At 44.0% G+C, this 16,143-nt stretch overlaps 1 protein-coding gene across 9 annotated transcripts in view; it reads left to right on the top strand.

The window, feature by feature from the left end:
- Positions 1-9,894, top strand: part of ANKRD17 (ankyrin repeat domain 17) — a 173,705-nt gene extending 163,811 nt beyond the window's left edge. For all 9 annotated transcript variants that reach the window (XM_077276900.1, XM_077276938.1, XM_077276930.1 and 6 more), the window contains 6 exons: positions 3,268-4,919; positions 5,054-5,239; positions 5,353-5,601; positions 8,725-8,906; positions 8,988-9,149; positions 9,267-9,894. In XM_077276900.1, coding sequence (XP_077133015.1) covers positions 3,268-4,919; positions 5,054-5,239; positions 5,353-5,601; positions 8,725-8,906; positions 8,988-9,149; positions 9,267-9,326 — 2,491 coding nt within the window. In that variant the 3' untranslated portion in view covers positions 9,327-9,894. The remainder of the gene's footprint in view (positions 1-3,267; positions 4,920-5,053; positions 5,240-5,352; positions 5,602-8,724; positions 8,907-8,987; positions 9,150-9,266) is intronic.
- Positions 9,895-16,143: the final 6,249 nt, after the last annotated feature.

Raw genomic sequence — 16,143 nt, 5'->3', positions numbered from 1 at the left:
AAATTGAGAACACTTAGCGCATATATTGGCAAATTCTTGTATGCCCAGCAGTCGTGATATGGTGATTTTCTCTTTTGCTGGGAAGCTATCCTAATGTGAATCCTCCCACAGGGCTAGGTAGATAGGATCCTGCTGTGATTAAAACTGCGAGAGGCTGATGGGGTGCTCAGTCAGAAAGCTTATGTATACAAATATCAAAAGACAGAGCAGAAAACAGGTGTGTATAGGTGCATACTAGGCCTGTGTGCACATGGTGTGTTTTTTTTCCCATGCGGAATTGGGCCAAAAATGCCAGGGAATCCGTATGCCAGCTAATTCATTGAGAATCCTTAAGTGCTGTGCACATGATCAGTAATTTTCCTTTGAGTATTTGCAGTGTATTTTTTTCTCCAGCATGTCAATTTTGTGTGGATTTTTACCGTTTTTCACACATTTTACTTCAATTGAGTCAGTCAAATCTGCAGCAAAAACGCAGGTATAAAAATGTTTGCAGGTTTGCTTGCATTTTTACGGACTACCTATGGTGTTTCCCACGCTGTCATCTGTGTGATGGCGTGAGAAACATCGGTGGTAACGTTACCACCAGTAAGTTCTCACGCAGTAGTGGTGCCATAATTGAGATCACCTGAGTTCATCAGCTGATGAATTAATGTGACCCTTCTCACAGCAATGCTGCACTACACACTGCGGGAGCGATGATTCTCCTGTCAGTGAGTAGCCGGCGGCCGGTTAGAGCAGTCACTTCTACAAGAGAGATCACTGTGGGACACTCTGGATTACATGGACTACAGCGGACAGGAGAGTATATGGTTATTATTTTTGATTGTATACAGAGGACATGGGTATAGGGGATTAGGCTTTTGGGAAGTATGGTAAATTTAGATTTAATAAAGGAGTCTGGCTTTTTTTTTTTTGCAAATAAAGGTCTTTAGTCTGGGTGTATGTTATTTACCAACATTTACTGTAAGGTTAGCAATAGGGGCGTCTTACAGACGCCTCACCATTACTAACCTGGGCTTCATATCAGCTGCGAATACAAGGCTGACATGAACCCCAATAGTGTATCACCCCACTTGCCATCGTACCAGGGCAAGTGGGAAGAGCGAGGCTAAGCTCCAGATTTGGCACCATTTCTGGGGTGGCCGAGATCTGATGTTTTTAGTCTGGGAGGGGGCCAATATCCATGGCCCTTTCCTAGGCTATTAATATCAACCCGCAACAGTCTGCCTAGCCTTTGCTGGTTAGATTTTATAGGGGGACCCTACATCAATTTTTTTTTTTTTTTTTACCCCTGTAAACTAGCCTGAAAAGGCTAAGCAAACAGCTATAAGCTGATATTAATAGCCTGGGAACCTTTTTATGGCTATTGGATCCTTCCCACAATTAGAGTTGAGTGAGTATGTTTGGAATCAGTTGCCGAATCTGAATTTGCCATATTTGTGCAATATTGGTACCCTATTTGTGTTGAATTTATGATTGGTTCCAAACATATTCGGTAATTTCTACTCCCATTGACTCCAATGACGTTTGGCTGTGTGCGGGGAATATTGCAAAAACAATCTTTACTGCCGATCGAAAAACAGAACCGAATTTTGAAATATTTGCTCCCCTCTACCCACAATAATACCAGCAATTAGCTGTCGGCTTACCTTCTGCTGGTTATGAAAATTACATGGTGGCCCATGGTGCAGTTTTTTTTCTTCATTTTTTGTAAAAAATTAATGGGTATTGAGGTGCTTGGTGATTTCTGCCAGTTACTGTTTGGTTACAGCCTAAGTGGGTTCATTCTGTTAACCCTGATTCTTTGTCTGGTGTCAGTGTGTTTTTTTAATTTAACCCTTTACTTACTGGTTTAGTAATGTGGGTGTCTGGCTGACACCTTCATTACTAAACCTAGGGCTTGGTGTCAGTGACAAAAGCTGACACCAAGCCCTAATTCCATTACCCTGATGCCACTGCTTCAGAATGAAAAAGAAGGGGTTAAACCAGGAAATTATATCTCAAAGCATTTTATTTTTTAAATATTTTAATTTAGCTCATGCTAAATTTATGCAAGGTTTCTGCATCTCTTGGCAAAAAAACATGCTAATGTTTTGGGAGGGGAGTGGGGCCAAGGAGATTAAACTACAGATATCTGCCATCTCATTAATACCACACCTCTGTTTTGTGTGTTAAGGCCCCGTCTCACATAGCGATTTACCAACGATCACGACCAGCGATACGACCTGGCCTTGATCGTTGGTAAGTCGTTGTGTGGTCGCTGGGGAGCTGTCACACAGACAGCTCTCTCCAGCGACCAACGATCAGGGGAACGACTTCGGCATCGTTGAAACTGTCTTCAACGATGCCGAAGTCCCCCTGCAGCACCCGGGTAACCAGGGTAAACATCGGGTTACTAAGTGCAGGGCCGCGCTTAGTAACCCGATGTTTACCCTGGTTACCAAAAAAAACAAACACTACATACTCACCATCTGATGTCCGTCAGGTCCCTTGCCGTCTGCTTCCTGCTCTGACAGTGCCGCCGTACAGTAAGAGCAGAGCACAGCGGTGACGTCACTGCTGTGCCCTCACTGTACGGCCGGCGCTCACAATCAGAGCAGGAAGCAGACGGCAAGGGACCTGCCGGACATCAGATGGTGAGTATGTAGTGTTTGTTTTTTTTACATTTACGCTGGTAACCAGGGTAAACATCGGGTTACTAAGCGCGGCCCTGCGCTTAGTAACCCGATGTTTACCCTGGTTACCAGTGAAGACATCGCTGGATCGGTGTCACACACACCGATTCAGCGATGTCAGCGGGACCTCAACGACCAAAAAACGGTCCAGGCCATTCCGACACGACCAGCGATCTCACAGCAGGGGCCTGATCGCTGGTACGTGTCACACATAGCGAGATCGCTACTGAGGTCGCTGTTGCGTCACAAAACTTGTGACTCAGCAGCGATATCGCTAGCGATCTCGCTATGTGAGACGGGGCCTTTAGAATAGGACAGACCTATATAGAAATCTCCTCCTGGGAAACATGCCTTGTCCTACTCATGGTAATAAAGATCTTCATCTTTATTCGAGCTTCTGTGGACCACAGATACTCCTTGTTTGTACTTGGGCACACTTAAAGTGAATGCTCACAGCAAATTGTCACCTTTTGCAATCACAAATCTCTAAAAACCCTTGGTCCTGAAATGGTTAACTGTTGTCTTTGTACATTTTCTGGTTATATACATTAAGGTCTCTGGCTACCAACCTGTTATTTATCTGTTTTCCTAGGGGAGGAACGGAGTCTACCAGACAAGCCACACATCTGATTAATGCACTTATTAAGGATCCAGATAAAGAAATAGATGAACTGATCCCAAAGAATCGCTTAAAAAGCTCCTCTGCAATCTCAAAAGCAGTATCTTCAGCCTCCTTCACTGTATCCTCTGCTAACAGCTCAGTTATGGGAATCAAAGTTACAGCGGTCACAGTCTCTTCATCATCACAAGCTGCCTCCACCCTCACTGTGCCGGCTATTACTTCAGCATCTGCTCACAAGCCCCTGAAAAATCCAGTGAATAATGTGCGACCAGGATTTCCAGTATCTTTACCCTTGGCTTACCCTCCTCCACAGTTTGCCCATGCTTTACTGGCTGCTCAGACTTTCCAGCAGATCCGTCCTCCACGGTTACCTATGACTCACTTTGGAGGACCCTTTCCCCCAGCCCAATCCACATGGGGCCCCTTTCCTGTCAGGCCTCTAAGTCCTGCACGAGCTACCAACTCTCCTAAATCTCACATGATGCCTCGCCATACTAACCAGAATATCAGTAGCCCTCAGGTGATTCCAGGAGTCCCTTCGTCTACTAGCCTGACAGCTACCACAAACTCTGCGGCCTCAGTGCCTGTCTCATCTACAAATGGAAGTCTCAACTCACCTTCAGTCAGGAGACAACTATTTGTCACAGTGGTCAAAACCTCTAATGCTACTACAACCACAGTCACCACAACTGCAAACAATCACATCACCACACCAACAGCCTCAACCTGCCCTGTACCCACTGCCAAAGAACATCATCCCATGTCATCACCCTCATCACCCTCCCCACCATCCTTGCCTGGAGGGGGATCTAGAAGCAGCCCCTCTGATTGCCTGACATGTTCTCCAAACAAAGGGACCTCACTTTCTACTGAACAGGATTTGGTTATTCAACCTGTCATGGAGATCACCAGCTCAGGCAACAGTAAGCAAGCGAGCGCTACCTCTGGGAGTACCACAATGCACTCAGCTCACCAACACCCCCCAGTGTCAGTTTCACAGGATTCCCGGCCTTTGCTAATCCATACACAAATCCCTCCTGCACCAGACCCAAGAATGGCACCATCTCTTAACTTGGCAGTCAGTGGTCCCAATCACCAGTCTGTTCCCATTCCTTCTATCCCAGCATCCTACCCCCTAACCCAGTCCTCTATAGTGTCTACATCTTCTGCTGCTAAAATTGAATCCCCTGCGGTTAGATCTCACTTACATGGAGCAAACCCTACACATAAGAACCAAGTCACAGTTCAGAATTCCCCAGTGTCCGGTATTGTTTCTCATCCAAATATTAAGCGACCCCAAAGTGTACCTTCAGGTCCACATCCTTCCAATCTAAGTACACAAAGTGCTGCTCAAAGTTCCAGTCATCCGTCAGCTAAGCCTATGGCCCCCAATTTCAGTTCTTCTCTCCCCTTTAGTCCGTTTAGCACACTCTTTGAAAACAATCCAAATCCTACTCATCCTTTCTGGGGTGGGTCTATGGTCTCCTCTCAGTCTACGTCAGAGTCCATGCTATCCACTCAGTCTTCATATTTGCCAAATCCAGAGTCTATGCTTCCATCTGATACTTCCAAAGCACCAGGTTTCAGGCCACCGATGCAAAGGCCAGCTCCAAGTCCATCAGGTGAGAGATCTATTTAGTGTAAAGAACCATGAAACCTAATATACGTTGTTTGGCTCAATAATCCAGTAATTGTACAGCAATGTAAGGCTCTGGTTTTGGCTATATATTAAAGTTGTTCTTTCTCCCCTCATAAGGTATTGTGAACATGGATTCCTCTTACACGTCTGTGGCATCATCCACTACGCATTTGGGTACCTTTGCCTCGAACCTCTCTGGAGGTCAGATGTATACCCCCGGAGGAGCGCCTGCCGCTGCTAATTTTAACAGACAACATTTTTCTCCTCTTAGTTTACTCACCCCATGTTCATCAGCATCTAGTGGTAAGCAAGGGATGCAGATGCACGCATTGTAACTTGGGTCTTTCTTGAAACTTGTTACATGTTTTTTTGTGATTGACACATCTGTAGATTACTGCATATATTTCTTTAACTAGATTCTTCAGCCCAGGCTGTCTCTACTGGTGTTCGAGCACAGTCTCCTTCACCTTCAGGAGTTCCTATGGTGTCGGAGAAACCCAATTCTGTGCCTCATGATAGGAAAGTCCCTGTGCCAATTGGAACTGAGCGATCTGCACGTATACGGCAGACGGGGACTTCTACACCATCTGTAATTGGGAGTAACCTGGCAACATCTGTTGGACACAGTGGAATATGGTCTTTTGAAGGAATGGGTGGCAGTCAAGGTAAATTGGATGCATGTGTTTAATCTCTATATTCCTTAATCTTGATGTAGATTGCTTAATGCACTTTAGGAACAGTAATCAAATTGTGTAGAAAAATATAAAAAAAAAAACCTTAATAACGTGACGAAAATTCTACAATAGCGCATATTGATTTGTATTGAGGTCTTGAAGTGACCCTCCATCTTTGAATCTAAATGTGACTATACATTTCCAGTACATTCACAGTATCCGGTGTCTTCGGTTTGGAAGTTGCTGCCTCCCTGTCAGTTTGGCAGCCTGGTTTCTTTTTTTTTTTTTCTCTTTTACAAAATGCCCACTAGAGAAGCTTAGTGAGCACTGTTGTAGGTCTGAATTGTGCCTCCCTTGTGTGTGCAGAGGTAGCTGTCAATCAGTGTGCCAGGGAGTGATTATAGCCACTACTCACCTCAACTCCTTGTGCCGCCCAGATAGCTGTAGGTGACTGGCTGCAGGGAGGATATACTTTTTTTGACTATTAAACACCTCAGATTCAGAAAGCTGAAAATAAAAAACATTTTTTCTATTAATTAATACTTCCCTTGTGGTTTGTGGTGGAAGGGTCATTATCCCTAATTTTGATATACTGGGGTAGAGTAGAGGGGTAATAAATCTATTGTTAGTGTCTCTCTGTAGTGTGTATTATACACTACTACATATGCACATATACATACACAGCTCTGCTACATGCACACTACATACACATATAGACAACACCGAATACAATACGCATGTTGACGGGCATCAATCAAAACTGCAAGTCTGTGCCAGAAACCCACAGTTCCGTCTAAGATTTCTACTAGAGATTCCACGGAAAATATAGGTTGAATTTTTCCGATACGTACTTACTGTGTGAGTGGGACTCTTAGAGCCAAATACATCAGCACAGAAGTGTAAAGAAACCTACAATCTTTTGGATCTGCTCTGTGACCAAATTGGTATTTGTTACTAAGTACCAGAAGGTAAATGTCTCCTTAAGGGCTCAATCAGGTGAGCATATTGTACTATACGGACGAGTTCTGCACATTTAGAAACTCACTGATAAGCATAGGTAAAATGTGTTACACGGATTCTGTACCCGGTGAAAAACCGAAAATATTGCAGGATGCACGGACATAAGGGCTGTGCTGCTTGCAATATTCATATGGGTTCATGTATCTATAATATAGCTAATAAGGCCTTCTGTATAGGCTCAATATACGTTCTCATGTTCCAATGAAAAGCAACGTATCAATGCCAGCTAAGAGGAGACCATTTACAACCATTTTATAGCTATTTTAGAATAGATGTTTAACTATAAAACCTATGTAACATAAAAGCCTTCATAATGACCTTAATAGAAAAACTACACTGTAATAAGGATGTACCTCACTGTCTAGCTGGAACAATGGCAGGAGGTTTGCTCATTACTAAATTTGGGTGAGCAGTGAACACACACACACACACACACACCCACCCCTTGCCCTTCCTGATCTGGACCCCAAAGATGGCTGCATGAGCAAGGACTTTTACACAATTAACTCAGTCACATAAGCCGAAAGGTCTTTGACATGACTTTTGTTTGTGGGGAAAACTCTTTAAATTTTATTCAATAGATCTTGGAATAATAATTTCCACAACAAGAAGTGATTTAATAAAATGTTCCTGTGCTGAGATAATCTTATAAATGTGCCCCTGCTGTGTACTGTGTAATGGCCGTGTCTGACCGTACAGGGACTTGGGCTGATCATACCACAGCTCCTGGGCAGGGGAGGACGCACAAGCAGGGATACAGACAGGACAGGAGGGGGATCACAGCCCATTCTTTCTGTGAGGTAAAACATTTCCCTGCCTGATTTTAAGCAATGTTCTACCTAAAAGAAACAATAAGCTGTGTCCCCTACTGTAATGTCTTTATCTTCTGTTTAGCTTCCTCCCCTGCCCAGGAGCTGTGGTATGATCAGACCATGTTCCTGCACGGTCAGACACAGCTATTACACAGTACACAGCAGGGGCACATTTATAAGATTATCTCGGCACAGGAACATTTTTTAACACATCTAATTGTGGAACTTATTTTTATTCCAAGGCCTAGTGAATAAAATGGGTTTTCCCACAAACAAAAGTTAATTTGTGTAGAAAGTCCTTCAGCTGCTCGGCTCCCGCTGCCTCTGTCCATGTCCTGGTGGCTTCTGTATAGATCAGTGCAGAGCAGGAGGAGACACGGGAGCTCTCTAATTGGGAAGCTGGCTGCAAGGCTGTAAGACGCACACACTTTTTAGCAAGAAGTTTTTTTTTTATAGTCAGAAAAATATGGTAACTTCAATTTCTCCCTGTAGCTGCTACACCAGTAAGTCTGCCAGACATGACTTAACCCCTTTCTGCCAGCTGACAGAATAGTACGTCAGCTTGCAGTATCCCCCGCTTTGAGGTAGGCTCCGGTGGTGAGCCCACTTCAAAGCCGCGACATGTCAGCTGTTTACAACAGCAGACATGGGCGCGAGTGGAATCGCAATCCGCCCGCGCTGATTAACTAGTTAAATGCCCGCTGTCAAACTCTGACAGCGGCATTTAACAAGCGCTGTCGGCCGCACGGCCGGAAGTAGTCACACTGCTCACCCCCTTCACGTGATCGGGGGTCATCGGTGAATTACCATCACGACCTCTATGGTTGTTGATGGCAGATTGCTATGAGCGCCACCCTGTGGCCGGCGCTCATAGCAAGCCTGCAATTCTGCTGCATAGAGGTGATCTGTGCATTACCTCTGTAGCAGAGGCGATCGAGTAGTAGATGCTTCAAGCTTCCCATGGAGCCTATTGAAGAATGCCAAAATTAACTCTTTAAAAATATTTAAAAAAATATAAAAGTTCAAAACACCCCCTTTCGCCCCAAAAGTTGCCAGTTGCCAGGTACGTCTGGCAGTAGCTTATCTACCTCCCCCCATAAAGAATCATGCCAAGCATAAGGGAGGGATGGTAGATGGGAGGGAGCTGATGGATGTCCACTGAAATCTCTCAAATGACAGCCATGATGTAAGGTGATTGGCCACAGTTCTGCATTCACTTCTGAAGATGTACTTGCTGATTTAACCTTCTGCATATATTGATACAAATTTCACTTTGCTTTAGATAAAGTATCAGACTGGTGCCACACGGGCATGGGAAATCATATGATGCACAGGCCCATGTCCGATCCTGGAGTGTTCTCACAACATCAAGGAATAGAGCGAGATACATCTGGCATTGTAACGGCTTCTGGAGCATTCCATCAACATGTGCCTGCTGGCTACATGGACTTTCCAAAAGTTGGGGTAATAGTCTTAATCATAGCATATCATTGTTAATGTAGATTTCTATTTCCTCCCATATGAAATTGTATTGTTTCCTTGCAGGGCATGCCATTCTCCATGTATGGAAATGCTATGATTCCGTCTGTAGCTCCAATGCCAGATGGCACCGGGGGACCGATTTTCAATGGACCTCATGCTGCTGATCCTTCTTGGAATTCACTCATAAAGATGGTTTCAAACTCCACAGAGAATGGGCCTCAAACTGTAAGTTATCGAGCAAAAAGAAAAGCCGAATGTTGGATCGCAGTGCTAAGGAAGCATTGCCTTGTGCATGTAAAATGTCATCAGTTGGTTTTCTGAAGTGCTGTCTTTATTCTACAGGTATGGACTGGAACCTGGAATCCCCACATGAACAGTGTACACATGAACCAGATGGGTTGATTGGAATTACCTCGCTAGCATGGGAAATCCTTCAGCGAGTAGGGAAATTAAAACACAGATACCTTCATACCACAGAGGCAAAAAGATGACATACTCCCAGATCACTCTACTGAAGTGCTTGACTGAAGTGTGCAGGCTTTTTGCTGATGAAATTACTAACTGACCTTTTTCTGTGACCGTTGTGACCGCCCAGTTCTCATTACCACAAATTTCATTATAGTTAGCCCTCTCCCACCTTTATTTTATTTCCCTTTTCTTTTACTTTTTTTCCCCCTCCTTGTTTTGTTTATGAACATAACTTAATTTTCCTTGAAGCTGTTTGGCTGGTTGGTTTTAGTACTGTAAACTGCTTTTGAGCAAACACAGAAAAATTAGCAAAATTATGTAACTGATTCTGAAGTTTTAGAATGGCAAATGTACAATTGTTTACATAACAGAAATGGCTAAGCAGAGAATTCAGTATGTCAGTATAGAGGCTCTACATGACGTAGACTTAAATTAATGTGAGATGTACCTTCATATTCAGAAATCTGGATGTTTCCTTCATACATTAAACTATTAATAAGCATATGTTTTCTGCTTGATTCATTTTGAACTGTACTAAACAGGTTTGTTATGTGTTCCACACCCTATCTGATACTTTCAGCCTTAAAAGGAAATGCTGTCCAAAAGTAAAACTTACCATGTTTTGTTTTAAAGCAACCTGTCATCCGGTTTGGCCGATATGCGGTGCTGCCAGCACCTTTTAGGGCTGATATACAGCTGTATATCTGCCCCCAATCTGAACTGAAAGGGAAGAAAACAAGCTTTGATTAAACTCCCCTGTATAGCGATCTGGTCCGAAGGGTACCTATGTTCTTGGTGCCTCCCATTTTCTGACTATCGCCGCCCTCCTTGCTTCATGTTGATGACTCGTCCCTACGTCGTCTACAGTCTCCCTGGCATTGCGCTCCTGCACAGGTGCACTTCCCCGACTAGGGGCTCTGTAACCTTTCCCGATCTCTGCGAACTGCAGTACTTTACTCTGCCCTCAACAGGGCAGAGAAGTACGCCTGCGCAGTAACGCGATCCCGGGGAGACACAGTGGCTGACGAAGGGAAACGTCATCCACACGAACCAAGGAGGAGGACTGCATCCCAAGAAGATGGGAGGCACTGGACCAAGACCCCGCTTTGGACCAGACCGCCCCGCAGATGAGTTAAATAAAAGCTCTTATTTTTCTCTTTCATGTTGGGTTGGGGGCAAATTATACAGCATTATAGAGTGCTGTGTGTGTCAGGCCAGAAAGATGGTGGCTGTACCTCATATCAGCCAAACCCAATCTCGCTTTTAGAAATTTCATATCTGTTTCCTACTTGTTTTTATGTCCACCACCAAATGTCTGGTCGCTCACACTGGGTATATTGCAGTCTGATCTGGCTTCTGTGACACTTCTGGTCAATCGTCCTGTTATGTAATAATGGACTTCTCCAGACAGGCTGTAAATGAGATTGGTTACAGCTGGTAGAAATATCAGAGATGGTCTGTATTTATCTCTGGATCTGTACATATAATCTCTTTGGGTGTATTCACACCAGCCGGATCACATCTGATAAACTTGAATGTAGCTGATCTGCGGTTATTTGATAGCCTGTTCAGACACTTTTGTTTACACAGATCAGCCATAAATAAAATTATTCTGTGCTCATAGAACATCATGTTCTCGGCAGCACATCTTGTTTGCATAGGATCATGTGCTTCCGAGAGCAGTCATTTGTATAAGCAAACCTAATTATTTCACCAGACGAACAAGCATTTTACTCATTTGTCAGGTTATTGGCAAACTGCTTAGACGGGCCAATAATTGGGAATGAGCATTCCTAGGAATGCTCATTTCTTATCGGCCAGTGTAAATGCACCCTTATTGTATTCAGTGTAATATCTATAGAAGCCTAATGACAGCAGGCAGAGTACTGGAGGAGCAGGGCTGTGGAGTCGGTAAGCCAAACTGATGACCAACTCTGACTCCTCAATTCCCATGACACCTGACTCTCCGACTCCCTCATACATGGCTCATGTTTAAGTTTAAGCGATAAATTTACTGCAGTAAAATGGTAACATCAGGGTTTTAATCTTTATTATGATACAATAATCAAGCCATTTAGATAGAACATAAAATATATTTATTGGAATACAACTTTAGAACAAAAAAACTTTGCATATTTACAATTTATTATATACTGCAGTAAGTGGAAAAAACAGTTTTCAACAAAAACATACTGAATAACATTTCTGCAGTCTATGAATTTGTTCTGAGAAATAGTATTGCCTTCATCAGATCTTCCTTTATAGATGACCTCACATCTGACCTAATTATTTTAAGGCTAGAGAACAACCTCTCTACACTAAATTGGTGGCAAAGCAGTAACCACATGGACAACATCTGTAACAATTTCAGGGTATTAAGGAATTGCCTCGTGTACAGTCAGTTTTGGTGAATGATTGAACTCTTATACTTCTTTGAGAGCAAGTGAAAAATGTTGCTGAAATATGGTCTGTCACGGGTTCCTTCTCCGGTACCACAGAATCAACAGAGCCAGCGAAGAGTGAACAATCCCAAGACCTTTAATTAGGCAAAAGTACGAAAGGTCCATATACGTTCCACCCCACAAAAGATAAAATATTCCAGAACACGAATGCAGTTCAGTTACAGAATAAAAGTCCAACAATCCAGCACAGAGGATAACAGTCCATATTCCCTTCTTTCTCTCTGATATGCTGTCTTCACATCATGGTTCCACACAGGATCTGATCTCTGTCTCACCTCCCTGATATTTACAAGTCCCTCTCATTCACAGGTTAGGGGAGTGGGTGCAGGGGCTCATTGTTTCAACATGTCATTAGCATATTAGCAAACAACATTATTCACTGACCCTGTGGAAAGATAACAATACAGAACTGTGGGGAGAATATCAGATGGCAAATAACTCATCCTACAAGAGAACACAATGAAAATAAGTAAAATATAAATATACACAAAAATTATACCCATATAGCATATCACACCATCACATGGTCAATCTGTTTTCAATGGGAGTGGAATCTTTTTCTCTGCATCCACGCTTTTTCTGCTCCATGTCGTCCAAATACTTGTCGAAATCAAACTCATCTGTTGAGGATCAAAGAACAGCAGCAGCAGTGACAGGACCCGTGTCCTCTTGCTCTTGGCCGTCCTGTAGCTCATCCTAACTGCTACCTCAATCAAAGCTTCTTTTCCTTTAGTAAGCTGTTGATCATCCAGCAAGATACGATGACTTGGGTCCACATAAACAGGTGCCAGAAGAGTTTTATTTTCTAATAGAAGTCTCTCTCTGTTTCATTGAAGCAGCAATGCCATCTCCGATTAAACCTCCTCTTTGGGACAGGCAAAACAACAAGTTCTTCCACTTCTTTATAAAAATGCCAGGAGTTAATTCCTCAGCTTGTAATTTTTAGTCACTGTAAATGGGTGATGAATCAATTCCTTCAATTCAGCCAACTGTGTCCATTGACCTTCATGTAGTGTTACCTGAGGGATGGCCATATCTACAAGCAATCGCTCACTCATTAAATAGTTGCTGCCCCACCGAGTGGCTTGATACACAATTGCCCCTTTTCGAGCATGTCTCTTCAAGATGAAATCAATTAGGGGTTGTGGCAGCAATAGCCAATTTCCTCACTTTGCTAATCAGAGTTCCAGCATGTCTCTCTTGCAGAGTGTCTGTTATTGCCAGCTGCAGCGTGTGCACAACATAGCTCATGTGATAAACAGAAAAGAGGTGCGAAGCAGCTTCAACAAAATGATCTAATTGTAAAGAATCATTTTGCTGTTCTTCTATAGTAATATCTGTGCTGAATCACATTCCAGAACACACACACACAAATATATGTCCTCATTGGTCCGCAGCAAAAATGCACAAAAAAACGCTGCGGAACCGCACAAAAAACCGCAGGTGCGTTTTCTGCCAGGAGAGACTGAATCCGCACCAGAAATTCCTAAGCCTAATCCGCAACGTGTGCACATAGCCTAACTGTATTTCTGAATTTGCGATGTTAAAAAAAACATTTTTTCCCCTTATATTCTATGTATAGTGTATATAAGTCATCAGAGCAGCTAATTTCTCCAAACATGCGCGAAGAGGAAAAACAAACTAAAACGTCAAGCATACAGAGACAACATATACTGGACTATTGATTTCTGCACAGTTTATTGAAAGTTTAGATATGCTTTCGGAAGTACTTACCGTATACACTCTAGTATAAGCCGAGATTTTCAGTCCATTTTTTGTGGCTGAAAGTCCCCTTCTCGGCTTATACTAGAGTCATACCCAAGGGTTGGAGGGGGAGCGGGGGCTGTCTAATTATACTCGCCTACTTTTGGCGCGGTCCCTGCAGGTCCCTGGCTCCCCGGCGCCCCAGCTTCTTCCTGTGCTGAGCGGACACATGGTACCGCTCATTACAGTAATGAATATGCTGCTCCACCTCCCATAGGGGTGGAGCCGCATATTCATTACTGTAATGAGCGGTAACGGTGACCGCTCAGTACAGGAAGAAGCTGCGGCGCCGAGGAAGCAGGGACTGCACCGCGCCAGGAGCAGGTGAGTATAATTGGGAGGGGAGCACAGCGCTGCGTGATATTCACTTGCTCCTCGTTCCGGGCGCCGCTCCGTCTTCAGCGTCTTCTGCAGTGACGCTCAGGTCAGAGGGCGCGGTGACGTGGTTAGTGCATGCCCTCTGCCTGATCGTCAGTACTGAAGATGGAGCGGCGGCCGGAAAGAGGAAAGGTGAATATTGAAAGTGCCGGGGGCCTGAGCGATGGAGAGGTGAGTATGTGATGATTTTTTTTTTTTTTTTTTTTATCGCAGCAACAGCATATGGGGCAAGTGTCTGTATGGAGCATCTTATGGGGTCATAACGTTTGTGCAGCACTGTATGGGGCCATAATCAACGTTTGTGCAGCACTATATGGGGCAAGTGTCTGTATGGGGCCATAATCCACGTTTGTGCAGCACTATATGGGGCAAGTGTCTGTATGGGGCCATAATCAACGTTTGTGCAGCACTATATGGGGCAAGTGTCTGTATGGGGCCTTATCAACGTTTGTGCAGCACTATATGGGGCAAGTGTCTGTATGGGGCCATAATCAACGTTTGTGCAGCACTATATGGGGCAAGTGTCTGTATGGGGCCATAATCAACGTTTGTGCAGCACTATATGGGGCAAGTGACTGTATGGAGCATCTTATGGGGCCATAAGCAACGTTTGTGCAGTACTATATGGGGCAAGTGTCTGTATGGAGCATCTTATGGGACCATAAGCAACGTTTGTGCAGCACTATATGGGGCAAATATCTTTATGGAGCATCTTATAGGGCCATAATTAACGTTTGTGCAGCATTATATGGGGCAAATGTCTGTATGCAGTATCTTATGGGGCCATAACGTTTGTGCAGCACTATATGGGGCAAATATCTTTATGGAGCATCTTATGGGGCCATAATCAACATTTGTGTAGCATTATATGGGGCAAGTGTCCGTATGGAGCATCTTATGGGGCCATAATAATAATTTTTATTTATATAGCGCCAACATATTCCGCAGCGCTTTACAACTTATAGAGGGGACTTGTACAGACAATAGACATTACACCATAACAGAAATCACAGTTCAAAACAGATACCAGGAGGAATGAGGGCCCTGCTCGCAAGCTTACAATCTATGAGGAAAAGGGGAGACATGAGAGGTGGATGGTAACAATTGCTTTAGTTATTTGGACCACCCATAGTGTAAGGCTCGGGTGTTCATGTAAAGCTGCATGAAACAGTTAACTGCCTAAGTATGTAGCAGTACAGACACAAAGTGCTATTAACTGCATAAAGTGTATGAGAACATGATGTGAGGAACCTGATTGTTTGTTTGTTTTTTTTAATAGGCCACACAGGGATAGTTAGGTTAATGCGTTGAGGCAGTAGCCCAGTCTGAACAAATGCGTTTTTAGGGCACGCTTAAAACTGTGGGGATTAATCGTATTAACCTAGGTAGTGCATTCCAAAGAATCGGCACAGCACGTGTAAAGTCTTGGAGACGGGAGTGGGAGGTTCTGATTATTAAGGATGCTAACCTGAGGTCATTAGCGGAGCGGAGGGCACGGGTAGGGTGGTAGACTGAGACCAGAGAGGAGATGTAGGGTGGTGCTGAGCCATGGAGTGCTTTGTGGATGAGGGTAGTAGTTTTGTACTGGATTCTGGAGTGGATGGGTAGCCAGTGTAATGACTGGCACAAGGTAGAGGCATCGGTGTAATGGTTGGTGTGGAATATAATCCTGGCAGCAGCATTCAGGACAGATTGAAGCGGGGAGAGTTTGGTAAGAGGGAGGCTGATTAGTGGAGAGTTACAATAGTCCAGACTAGAATGAATAAGTGAGACAGTAAGAGTTTTTGCAGTCGAAAGTAAGAAAAGGGCGAATTCTAGAAATGTTTTTGAGATGCAGATAAGAAGAGCAAGTCAGTGATCGGATGTGGGGGGTGAATGAAAGCTCGGAATCAAGGATGACCCCAAGGCAGCGGGCATGTTGCTTTGGAGTAATGGTGGAACCGCACACGGAGATGGCAATGTCAAGCAAAGGTAGGTTAGTAGAGGGTGATGTCACTGCTCTATAGGACACTCAGTGACACATTGACAGGAGACAATGGCTCTTGCAGTGCATCACTGAGAGGTTACTATAGTTCACTGGTCTCACTTTATGGCAAAAAGCTGCGTGGGAACTTCCTCATACAGCAATGCCATAAAGTGAGACTAGG

The sequence above is a fragment of the Ranitomeya variabilis genome, chromosome 1, assembly GCF_051348905.1.
Source record: "Ranitomeya variabilis isolate aRanVar5 chromosome 1, aRanVar5.hap1, whole genome shotgun sequence".
NCBI lineage: Eukaryota > Metazoa > Chordata > Amphibia > Anura > Dendrobatidae > Ranitomeya > Ranitomeya variabilis.
The sequence above is the reverse complement of the archived record's forward strand: the minus strand, read 5'-3'. Positions and strand labels throughout refer to the sequence as shown.